We start from the raw sequence: 12,973 nt of genomic DNA on the forward strand, positions 1-12,973 counted from the left end.
CCCCCAAAAAAAAAAAAAAAAAAAAAAAAAAAAAAAAAAAAAAAAAAAGAAAAAAAAAATAGTTAGATTGTGAATCCATTTGGGTTTTATTTTAAAATCTTTTGGGGCCGGGCGCGGTGGCTCAAGCCTGTAATCCCAGCACTTTGGGAGGCCGAGATGGGCGGATCACGAGGTCAGGAGATCGAGACCATCCTGGCTAACACGGTGAAACCCCGTCTCTACTAAGAAATACAAAAAATAGCCGGGCGAGGTGGCGGGCGCCTGTAGTCCCAGCTACTCGGGAGGCTGAGGCCGGAGAATGGCGTGAACCCGGGAGGCGGAGCTTGCAGTGAGCTGAGATCCGGCCACTGCACTCCAGCCTGGGCGACAGAGCGAGACTCCGTCTCAAAAAAAAAAAAAAAAAAAAAAAAAAAAAAAAAATCTTTTGGGAGGTATGGAGAAGTATTTAAATCTCTCTGAGGCTTCAGGTTCCTCTGTTGTAACATGGGCATCATTAGGATGAAAGAAAACGTGTGTAAAACTTACTTACAACATGATGCCTGCAACAGGGCTGATACTCAGTATGTGGTTGTAAGAGTTAGTTTGTGAGTGATGGCATGCACTTGTTGTCCCAGCTACTTGGGAGGCTGAGTGGGGAGGACCACTTAAGGCCAGGAGTTCGAGTCGAGCCTAAGCAAAGTAGCCAGATTTCCATCTCTTAAAAAAATAAAAAATAGGCCAGGCGTGGTGGCTCACGCCTGTGATCTCAGCACTTTGGGAGGCCAAGGCGGGCAGATCACCTGAGGTCAGGAGTTCGAGACTAGCCTGGCTAACATGGTGAAAACCTGTTTCTACTAAAAATACAAAAAAAATTAGCCGGGTGTGGTGGCATACGCCTGTAGTCCCAGCTACTTGGGAGGCTGAGGCAGCAGAATCGCTTGAACCTGGGAGGCAGAGGTTGCAATGAGCCGAGATTGCACCATTGCACTCCAGCTTGGGCAACAAGAGTGAAACTCTGCCTCAAAAAATATATAAAAATAAAAATAAAAATAAATAAAAGAGAGTTAGAACTAGAATCCTGACTGTGGCCTAGAGTTTTTTTCCTCCATCTCAGTGACTTGGCTCATATTGGTGACTTTGCTTTTTTCTCTTGGACAGATGTGCTGCTTTGAAGTGGGTGAGTGCTCCCTCCTGGTGCTGGAGCTGGGGTTGGGCACTGAGCCAGGATGGGAAGAAGCAAGGAGGAGTGGTTTACAGAAAGTATTTCTGTGTAAGGGATTCCACACTTGGAAGTTCCCTCTGGACACCAGTGGGACCTGAACTCACACTGCGTCAGGGCCTCCTGAGCTCCTGAGGGACATCAGGTCACCAACTCCCTGTTTAGGATGGACTCTCCCTGTGGGAACAGGGAAAGAACTGGAGCTGAAGTAGATGTGAGAGGTGAGGGTGGCAGACTGTTGGGGCTCTGGAGAATCTTCCAGACATTTCTGCTGCCTCTCCCAGCAGACTATGCCAATGAACGAATCAGAAAGCTTAAAGAGGGAAGCAGAAGATGAAAGAAATCCTGGGACCATGAAGCTTCAGAGGGCTGGGTGCCACAGTCCCCAGGCTTGGGAATGAACGCCTTAGCTGGAGCTTCGGGGCTTGGTGTCCCTGGACTACCCACACCAGGCAGGTTGCTATGCATGCTCACGTCATCATCCATATTCAATTTCATCAATTACACTCAGTAATGTCCTTGACAACTATTTTTTTCTTCAATTCAGGATTTAATCCAGGATCACACATTGCATTTAATTGTTATTGTCTCTTCAGTTCTTTTAAATTGGGCAATTCCTTAGCCTTCTTTGTGTTTTATGACCTTGACTTTTTGTATGTGTGTGGCAAAAAAGTTCAAATTATACCTTGACATTTTAAAATAGTACAGGTCGTGGCCGGGCGCGGTGGCTCACGCCTGTAATCCCAGCACTTTGGGAGGCCGAGGCGGGCGGATCACAAGGTCAGGAGATCGAGACCACAGTGAAACCCCGTCTCTACTAAAAATACAAAAAATTAGCCGGGCGCGGTGGTGGGCGCCTGTAGTCCCAGCTACTCAGGAGGCTGAGGCAGGAGAATGGCGTGAACCCGGGAGGCGGAGCTTGCAGTGAGCCGAGATCGCGCCACTGCACTCCAGCCTGGGCGACAGCGCGAGACTCCGTCTCAAAAAAAAAAAAAAAAAAAAAAATAGTACAGGTCAATCATTAAGTAACATTTCTTGTGATTAAATTCAGGTTATGGGTTTTGGGCAGGACACTGGGGAAATGCTGTGACCTTCTCAGAACACCATATCAAAGATACACATGATGTTGGCCTATTCCAACACTGGGGATGTTAACTTTTTTTTTTTTCTTTTTAGATGGAGTTTCACTCTTATTGCCCAGGCTGGAGTGCAATGGCGCAATCTTGGCTAACTGCAACCTCTGTCTGTCTGGTTCAAGAGTTTCTCCTTCCTTAGCTTCCCAAGTAGCTGGGATTACAGGCCCGCCTGCCACCACGCTGGGTTAATTTTTTGTATTTTTGGTAGAGATGGGGTTTCACCATGTTGACCAGGCTGGTCTCGAACTCCTGACCTCAGGTGATCCACCAGCCTTGGCCTCCCAAAGTGTTGGGATTACAAACGTGAGCCACTGCACCTAGCCAGCGGACGTTAACTTTTGATCACTGGCTAAGGTAGTAGCCTTCAGGTTTCATCACTGTAAAGTTACTATGTTTCCTCTTTGTAATTAATAAGTAATTTATGGGGAGATGCCTTGAGACTTTGTAAATATCTTGTTCCTCATTAAACTTTGAACCACCAGTTTAAATATCCACTGATGATTTTGTAACATCATTATTCCTTGTTAATTTACTAATTAACATTTTACTGTAAGAAGAGCTTTTCCTTGACCTTCCCATGTATGCATAAATGGATGGATGGATATCAGTATGAACTTGTAGGTTGTTATTTTATTAGTGGGTTATAATCCATTACTGTTAGCATTTATTTATTGCTCAAATTGTCACAGATTTGGCTGGTGGGTGTGGTGTGGGATTTTGTTTTGTTTTGTTTTGCTTTTTTAGCCTACTGTTTTCTCACTTATTTATTTAGTCATTTTACCTATGGGTAAAATTTATTTACCCATAAACTTTTTCCAACTCGTGACTCTGACTTAGAATCAATTTTGAAACTGGAGACGACTTTGCATGTCATGTTGCTTTGCCCAACCTCTTTATTTTACATATGAAAGCTCTGACCGCCCCCAACACTTAAGCACGTTTTCAAGGTCTTGTGGCTTGTTAGAGGCGGAGCATGAGCTGAAACCTGTGTCCTTGGCTCCTGGGAGGACATTTCCAGCCTCCTTAGCATCGAGAAGCTTCTACTGTTACAGTTCTTTAGGCAACTGGAACTCCCTGTGTCCTGTGTGGGCTGTCAGGAACTGATGGTTCCAGTATTTATTGACAAGGCTTTTCGCGGAGTTCTTGGGCATCCTCCCTGAATCCTTAACCTTGGCAATGGAAAAAGAGGGTTCTCAGGGTCTTCAGAACTTCTATCATGTTGAACAATTTCCAAGGGCCTTGTGGTGGCCAAGATATGAAAAATGAAAAACTCATGCTGGCCAGGCGTGATGGCTCATGCCTGTAATCCCAGCACTTTGGGAGGCCGAGGCAGGCAGATCTTGAGGTCAGGAGTTTGAGACCAGCCTGACCAACATGTTGAAACCCCGTCTCTACTAAAAATACAAAAATTAGCTGGGTGTGGTGGCATGTGCCTGTAATCCCAGATACTCAAGGCAGGAGAATCTCTTGAACCCGGGAGGTGAAGGTTGCAGTGAACTGAGATCACACCACTGCACTCAAGCCTGGATAACAGAGCGAGACTCGTCTCAAACAAAAAACAAAAAACAAAAACAAACAAAAAAACTAATGCCTACCAACTTCTCACATTCTCACAGTTTACAGTTTGTTGGTGGGTTTCCCTCCCTCCCTCCCTCCTTTCTTCCTTCTTTCCTCTCTTTTCTTTCTTTCTCTTTCTTTCTTTCTTTCTTTCTTTCTTTCTTTCTTTCTTTCTTTCTTGTGTTGGCCCATTGCCCAGGCTGGAGTGCAATGGTGCAATCATAGCTCACTGCAGCCTCGACATCCTGGCCTCAAGTGATCTCCCCACCCCAGCCTCCCAAGTACTTGGGCCTATAGGAGTCCACCACCACCCCCAGCTAATTTTTAATTGAGATGAAGTCTCACTATGTTGCCCAGGCTGGTCTCGAACTCTTAGCCTCAAGTAATTCTCTTTCCTTAGCTTCCCGAGTTGTGGGGATTACAGATGTGAGTCACCATCCTTGTCCTCTTATTGGTAGGACTCTATGTGACATTGTGAAGGTCATCTGTGGTCTGCTTGTCCAATATCCCTCCTATATTCCTTTGCCACTATCCTTCCATTTTTTTTTGGGTGGGGAGGATCACTACCCCATTTCTAGTCCATGTGATTTGGGAAGGCCTGACCCTCCGTAGGCAATCAGATCAGCATGGTAGTTAACTCAGAAATGGGCATGTGACCCAAGCTAGGCCCATGACAGTCATCCCTGCACTTTTGCTGAAACTGCTGGGAATGAGGTGCTTTCTTTTCATTGGAATAGCTACTTGCAAGGCAGTAAGTAACGTGAAATTTCTGGGGCCATCTTTGCTGCTCTCTCAAAAGAGCCTGCTTGAAAAATGGAGCCAACGCAGAAGAAATGAAGGGACAGAATAAGTTTTGGTTGATATTAGCTGACCCCTGATCCCACTGAGCCAGAAGCCATCTACTCATGGACATTTTTAGTTATGAGAGCCAAATAATTTGCTGCCTTGCTGGATTGAGCTAGTTTTCAGTCACTTGCAGTGAAGAGAGTCCTGCCTCATTTCACTTCCTTTTAGGCTTAGGTCCCGCCTCTCAGAGCTTTAGAGCGGTAAAAAGGATAAAGTGAACCCAGGCAGTGCTGAGCTAGCCAGTCTCCTGGCTAAGTGTGCAAAGAACTCTGGCATTACTACTACCCTGGTCTGATCAGTAGCCTTGCCTGCTGCTTACCATACAGCCATAGGGGTATTGCTTCCTTGAGCCCTGAGGCACTATACCTCTTTTTAAAAATGATTTTTATTTAGGTCAGGTGTGGTGGCTCACGCCTGTAATCCCAGCACTTTGGGAGGCTAAGGCGGGCAGATCACTTGAGGTCAGGAGTTTGAGACTAGCCTGGCCAACATGGCAAAACCCCGTCTCTACTAAAAATATATGATTAGCTGGGCGTGGTGCCTCACACCTGTAATCTCAGCTACTTGGGAGACTGAGGCATGAGAATCACTTGAGCCTGGGAGGTGGAGGCTGCAGTGAGCTGAGATTGCACCACTGGGCTCCAGCCTGGGTGACAGAGAGAGACTCCATCTGAAGAAAAATAAAAGATTTTTATTTAAAAAATGTTTTGTAGAGATGGTGTCTTGCTATGTTGCCTAGGCTGGGTCTCAAACTCCTAGCCTAAAGCTCTGGGATTATAGATGTGAGCCACTGTGCTTAGCCAGCACTATACTTCTATTAGTTGCCAATGCTTGCTTTGTTCTGTATTGTCTAGCGCATGCTTGAGTGTGAGTGTATGAGTGTGTGTGTGATCACGTGTGTGAGCGTGTGTGTGTGTGTGTGTTCCTTTTACTCCCACCTTGCAGGGTTATTGCAAGCATCAGGTGGGATAATGTAGGTACAGCACTCAGCCCAGTGCCTGGCACAAATATTGAGTGCTCTCTGCCTTCCCCTTTTCTCCTTCTGATTCAGAGAATGACTTAAGGATCTGTGATGTGTTCCAATTTTCAATATCCTCAATAAATAATGGGGAGTTGAAATACTGTTGCCAGAAATTTGCACTAGTTTTAATTAATTTTATCTGTTTAGAGTAAGATATCTCAAAGTCACTGAATAAATTTATGTCACATATGTTTATGCACATCAGTATTTTTCTTGAGAACTGACAGCCTTAGTCCTTGTTTTGTTCCCTGATGCTGCAGCAGAGGCCAAATGTGTCCTGATTTCTTGAGTGATGGCTGCCAGCTCTCCGAGTGTCACAGTAGGTGAGTCCTCCATGGGGGCAAGCGCCAAGGATGAGTGTGGCCAGGCAGCATCTGCAAGCCCATTTTGTCTATTCTTTATTTTTGTAATACATTTTATTCTTAGGTTATAAATATGTTTATGTTTATTAATATATTTAATGTAAGTTTATATTTATAAATATAAACTTTATAAAGTGTAGTTTGTATGTATAAACCTTAAATATGTTTTGACTTATCCATATAAGTTTTTGTAACTTATATGGATAAGGCAAAACATGTAGAGTATACAAAATATTAATTTTGTTACCCATTTTAACCCCACCCTCTGAAGTAAACATTATAACCAGCTTCATGTGTATCTCTCTACATTTTTTATATACTACACTTTTCCCACATTTTTACACTTTTATACATTTTCCTATTTTCTTTTTTACATATGCAAATATATAAACATACATATTTGCTTATAGGATGCCCCTTTTAATTTTTTAATGCAAAATAACATCATATTCTGTTCCTTGCTCTTTCCCCTTCCTTCCTTCCTTCTTTCCTTCCTTCCTCTCTTTTCTTTCTTTCTTTCCCTTCCTTCCTTCCTCCTTTCCTCCCTCCCTCCCTCCCTCCCTCCCTCCCTCCCTTCCTTCCTTCCTTCCTTCCTTCCTTCCTTCCTTCCTTCCTTCCTTCCTTCCTTCCTTCCTTCTTTCTTTTCTCTCTTTCTCTCTCTCTTTCTTTTGTCTGGCTCTGTCACCCAGGCTAGAGTGCAGTGACACAATCATAGCTCACTGCAGCCTCGACCTCGACCTCCTGGGCTCAAGTGATCCTCCTGCCTCTGCAGGGATTATAGGAGTGAGCCACTGTGCCCGGCCTCTTTTCCTTTTTTTAAACCTAATAATCCCATGCCTCTTTTTGGGTCAATGTAGATAGATCTAACTCCTTCTTCATAGTGGCTTGTCTTCCATTGTATGGTTGTGCCATGATTGATTTATTTAACTGATCTCCTATCAATGGATTTTTCAGGTCCTTTATAGCTTTTTGCAATTACACATAATGCTGACATAAATACCCTTGCAAATTTTTTTTTATATTCAAGGAAACATTTGGTGATTCTACTCTTTTGGCCCATGTGTCACATATGAAGGACACTTACTATATCAACCCTTAATCTGTCCATCAGTCTGTCACACGAGAAGGCATCGTTTTTTTTTTATTTGAGATGGGGTCTCAAAAAATCAGGCTGGAGTGCAGTGGTGCGATCTCAGCTCACTGCAATTTCCACCTCCCAGGTTCAAGCGATTCTCCTGCCTCGGCCTCCTGAGTAGCTGAGATTACAGGTGTGCGCACCATCACACTTGACTAATTTTTGTATTTTTAGCAGAGACAGGGTTTCACCATGTTGGTCAGGCTGATCTCGAACTCCTGATCTCAGGTGATCCACCCCCCCTCGGCCTCCCAAAGTGTTGGGATTATAGGCGTGAGCCACTGCGTCTGACTGAGAAGGCATCCTTTTACCTCCCTTTCCAGGACATGTTTTTAGCAGAGCCCTGTTGGGAAAAACACCAGTTTATGAATGTAGAACCTGGGCCCAAATGTAAGACCAGCCTCACTCCAGATCTAGCCTGGAGCAGTGATTTCTCTGCCCCTCCCATTCTCCCTGTCTCATGTGACCTGAGCACCTCCCCACCTCCATGGTCAGTGACAAGCTGTAATCGGAGCGAAAGGGCTTTGAAGTTCCGATAAATGAGATAATAAATCTCTGCTCTCCAGGGATACAGGGCAGTGTCTGTGCCTATTGAATGGCCTCAACAGTGCTGTGTATATAGTAACTACTTAATTAATATGAAATAAGAACAATAAATCCAGTGGTTGAAGTGATCCCTTTGAAGTTCAGGTCAACTCTGAGCCATCTGAGAAGAATGAATGGAATGGGTAATTGAAACTGATAGATAATCCCCAAACCTCAACTTACTAGTTAATAGGGTTAGGCTCTTTACCTATTAAACCCTTTGAGATACTCAATTTGAAAACTGCTAAAATAAATCCCATACTTTCATTTATTTTTTCATTGTTGTGGGGCAGGAGAAATTGAGCTGTGAAATGGCCACCAGGAAGGTGGCAGGATGACGAGTCAGGAGTCCTGCGTGAGACATCCGCAAACATCTCATAAGCAGCTTCTGAATCACACAGCATCAAGGCTGCCAAAGTGCCTGGCCAATTTTGGACCTGGAGACCTAAGAATGGGTCTCCCTGTGGACTCCTCCTGACCTGGGTGGGGCAAGGCTCTGGGAAAATAGGTCAAATGACTCTTGGTCTAGAACCGTCTGGCTAGAGATGCCCCAACTTTGCCTTTTGGGCTATTCATCAAATCCAGCCTTTAGGACGCGACATCAGGGTGTCATTTCATGGGAGGATCTGGGTGCATTTTAGTTAAAAGAAGTGATGTCATCACATCCCTGCTGAAAAAAGGAAAAAGGACCCACTCTGTGCTGACATACCGAGTCCTGGGCAGGGAAGTCTGGACAGACACCTGGGCCCCCACCTGGCTTTTCTACCAGCTAGCTCTGTGACTCTGAGACCATTGTGTCAGTTTTCTCTGCCACAGTTCCTCCCTCTGCAAAATGAAGGGCTTGAAATGCAGGATTCTAAGATTGTGGCCATATCTGACTCTGATAACAACCCCATGAGCCTGAAGAATTCAGCACTGCTGCTCCATAGGGGGTTTCAGCAGGAAGCAGGCACAGATGGCTTTCTCTGGAACGTGTTCAGAAATGTGGTGTGTGATGTACGGTGTGAATGAAGCGTGGTGCCCTTTAAACACAGCTTCCCCCTGGGAGTGCTCTGAGCTTCTCGGGTTCTCTGGCTCTCATTCACATTCCACTGTCACTCTGGGCACAGGCAGCCCTCACGTGCTTGTGCACTGAGCACACACACACACCCCGCCCCGACTGACACACAGTTGGTGACTCACAACTGACACAATCATTACACACATCGGATGACTCAGCGGGGACGCTCACACACATGGGCTCACGCTCACCATGATGTGTAGAAGTGGTTGTGCCCACAGCATCAGGCACCCCCACAGCAGCCTTGGTGGAGGCTCTCGCTAGCGGTGTCTGCAAATGATTTGCATTCTTGGCTCTTTGGAACTGCCTGTTCTTTGTCTTTCTGTTCACTGCTCAACCCTTTCCTTCCCTTCTGTCCCAAACTTGGCTGGTTTTAGTCTCTTGCTCCCAGGCTCCTCAGCCAGCTTCCTGGACTGGCTCAGGCAGTCTCTAAGGCTCCTGCCAACTCCAAGGCTGCTTCTAATCAACTCCTCAGCTGGGAGGAGTCCCTTCCTCAGGGGGTCTCATTCCCTCCCCGACCTGAGCATCTCTTCCTGTCTTCTTCAGGAAGATCTTCAATATCTGTGCCATTTGAGCCAGCCTCTTTCACAAGACAAGGAGCACCCAGAGCCAGTCACATCATAGAAAGTGCTGGTGGCTTCTGGAGCCTCTGAGTCTTCAGTGTCTCTGGGGGTGCCCTTTCTCTTTCTGGCAGCCCGGGCAGATAGAAGTGTTGGGGTTCTTAGAAAATCATCTCTGGGAGTTGAGCAGAACCAGCTGGTTCTGGAGAAGCAGAGAAAAAAGATGCTGCACGTCCCAGCCATAATGGGCTGGGAGGGACCTACCCCAGAATGGGAAGCAGGGTGGGGAAGCAGCACAGAGGAAAGAGAGGCCTGTGTCCATGGCTGCTGGCTGAGGTCTGTTGGGAAGATAGGGGAACACGTCCTGGAGCTGCACTTCCTTACAATTCATCTTCTGCTTTCAGATTTAAGGTTACTTTGCCTAGAATAACTCCTGTCTTTCCTCTTTTCCTGGGGGAGCCCTCACACAGGAGAGGAAGTGTGGCAGAGGGTAATGTGAAGAGCCCAGGCCAGGGTCAGAGGCGCAGGCGTAAGTCTCTGCTAATAGCTCTGTGGTCCTGGGCTTGACATTAACCATTTGAGTCTCTGCTTCCTTGACTGTCAGATGTCCTAATAGCACTTTTCCGTATCCTCTGAAGATGTGGGGGCGCGGATCAGGTGAGCTAGCAGACGTGACAATGCCTTCACAAATTAAAAGTGGCACACACAAAAAAGTGAGAATTTGAACAGCAGCAAGGAGATGGTGGAGGAGCTGCTCACAGAGGGTCTTTGAGGGAGACCTGAAGATTCCCCTCCTGAACATGGGGGTAAAGTCCCTGCTGGAATCCCAAGGCTGGTTCGGGACCTCCTTTGACTCCGGCACCAGAGGCCCAGACAAGTACTTGCTAGGCCCCTGCTTTGGACCCAGCTGTCATTGAGCTGAGTGTTTTCCTGGAGAGAGGAGAAGGGGTCCTTCCATGTGGATTTTCCCTAAGTATAGATGCTGGCCCAGCAATGCCAAGAACTGAGACACCCTGTGCCTAGCTCTTGGCTGGCTGCTTATAGCTTGAAATGCCCTTTTCAACTCTGAAACTTTTAGTCTGGCAATCCTTGAGAGCATTTTTTCCCTCCTACTTGGGTGAGAGCTTTATTTTTGACCTCATTCTATCCATCTGAAGAACTAGAATCCAGAGGGAATGACCTTGCTTTAGCAGACCCGAGTCTTCGACTCTCTACCTCAAGCCCTTGCCCTGTGAATATCCTCAGCTCTCCCTACAACTTCAAATCTGGAAAAGGCACCAGGCACGGTGGCTTATGCCTGTAATCGCAGCACTTTGGGAGGCTGAGGTGGGTGGATCACCTGAGGTCAGGAGTTCGAGACCAGGTTGACCAACATGGTGAAACCCCGTCTCTACTAAAAATACAAAAATTAGCCCAGTGTGGTGGCATGTGCCTGTTATCCCAGCTACTCAGGAAGTTGAGGCAGTAGAATCGCTTGAACCCAGGAGGCAGAGGTGCAGTGAGCCGAGATTGCACCACTGCCCTCCAGCCTGGGCGACAGAGCAAGACTCTGTTTCAAAAAGAAAAAAAAAAAAAATCTGGAAAAGGCTTCCTCAGCAAACAGACTTACAAAAATTTCCAGTTAGCTCTTTCCTTACAGTTGGTCTGCTGTTTTTGGATTTAAGGTTACTTTGCCAATGTGCCTGGCCTTAACGGTCAGTTAAATATTTAACATATATAGCATGTACATCAGACACGGTTCTAAGCATTTTTCTACAATATTAATTAATTTTCAGAAAACCCTTTATGGGGTAGGCACTCTCATCCCCATTTTGCTGCATGGGACTCCAAAGACAGAGGTTAAATAACATGCCTAAAGTGGGGCAGATTAGCGTACAGTGGCGGGCGTGGAATTCAACCCAGGCCACCTGCCTGGGGAAATTAGCCTGTGACCCCAGCTTTCTTCTGCCCACTGGTGGGCGGTGATTCCAATAGCACCATATGCTACTGATGGTTTTCTTGAAAGCAGCAGGAATTCCTGATCTACTGGCAAGAAGGAGAAATGAAGCAAAGCCAGAGCTGTTCAGACTCAGGTCCACTCCAGCACACGTGCCTGCGTTCTCATTCCTCAGGCTGGTCTCTTCCTTGACTCCTTCAAGAGCTGCATCTACAAGAGAATAGAGCCACTCTTTCCCTAACTGTCCTCTCCCCTCTTCTCTCTCTGGGGGAGTCCTGCAGAGCCATTGTTCTCCCAACCTCAGCTATTGGGCCTCTCTTGGCAAGGACCTAGCGGCGTCTCTTATTTACCCATTAACGATTAAGCTCCAGGCATTTGACATATAAACACAGAAAACATCAGCATCATTACAGCAAAGATTTCAAAAGATCTTTGGCAGGGAAGGGCTTGATATTTACTTAACAAAAGAATTCCTTACTTCGGTTTTAAGAAAGAATTCACAATAGGATTTAACAAGCCAGTTTCTCCAGTAAATTAAAAACATTCTTTTACTCATTCAGAATATGATTTGTGTTTTAAAAAATGTGTCTCACACACAACTTTTCAAGAGAACACTCGTGGCGTTTTCCCTGAGAGCTCTGTTCCCACGTTATCTTCCAGTGTTTCTCATTTGTTGAGATGGTCCCGCACTAAGCGGAGAGAGAGAATAGCTGCGGAGGAGGGGGTGTGCCTTAGGATCTAAGATTCCACCCCTAGCGACTCTTTCTTTTGTTTCAAGAGTGACTTCTACAGAAGAGTTTCTTTTGTTATACAAGAAGAGTGTTGCTAAGTATATCTTCCATGACTAGAGGTACTTAAGCCAGTCTATTAGAGTACTGGGCCCTTGGGAAGAGGAAGGAGGAAGGGGAGAAAGAACACAGGTAGGTTTATTGGGGGAAAGAAGGGATAGTCACCTGTTCATTTGTTTGTTTGTTAATAATGACTCATATTCCTACCATTGCAAGACATTTGGAATACAAAGGTAAATAAGATAATAGTACAGTCAAGGATCGGGTGCAGCGGCTCACACCTGTAATCCCAGTACTTTGGGAGGCTGAGGGGGGTGGATTACCTGAGGTCAGGAATTTGAGACCAGTCTGACCAACATCGTGAAACCCCGTTTCTACTAAAAATACAAAAAAATTTAGCCGGGCATGGCGGATGCCTATGATCCCAGCTACTGGGGAGGCTGAGGTAGGAGAATCACTTAATCTGGGAGACGGAGGTTGCGGTGAGCCAAGATCACACCACTGCACTCCAGCCTGGATGACAGAGCAAGACTCTGTATCAAAAAAAAAAAAAAAAAAAAAAAAAAAAAGGAAAGCCACCCACTTGAGCAAGGGTAAAAACTCAGGATGGGGTGCCCAACTAGACGTGGGGACAGTGTTGGGGAAGCCAGCGCAGAGTTGACAGCAGAGTTTCCAAGGATGAGAAGTAATAATAATTTTTAAAAGGGTTGGGTGCAGTAAGTAGCTCATGCCTGTAATCCCAGCACTGTGGGAGGCTGAGGTGGGAGGATCGCTTGAGGCCGGAAGTTC

The 12,973-nt window shown here is 46.0% G+C and overlaps 1 protein-coding gene across 1 annotated transcript in view; it reads right to left on the minus strand.

Moving 5' to 3' along the window:
- Positions 1-9,782, minus strand: part of C8H8orf86 (chromosome 8 C8orf86 homolog) — a 17,322-nt gene extending 7,540 nt beyond the window's left edge. Inside the window, 2 exon segments of the mRNA XM_025394321.1 lie at positions 9,092-9,402; positions 9,725-9,782. Coding sequence (XP_025250106.1) covers positions 9,092-9,402; positions 9,725-9,782 — 369 coding nt within the window.
- Between the last annotated feature and the right edge of the window lie 3,191 nt (positions 9,783-12,973).

Source organism: Theropithecus gelada, chromosome 8 (genome assembly GCF_003255815.1).
Source record: "Theropithecus gelada isolate Dixy chromosome 8, Tgel_1.0, whole genome shotgun sequence".
Classification (NCBI taxonomy): domain Eukaryota; kingdom Metazoa; phylum Chordata; class Mammalia; order Primates; family Cercopithecidae; genus Theropithecus; species Theropithecus gelada.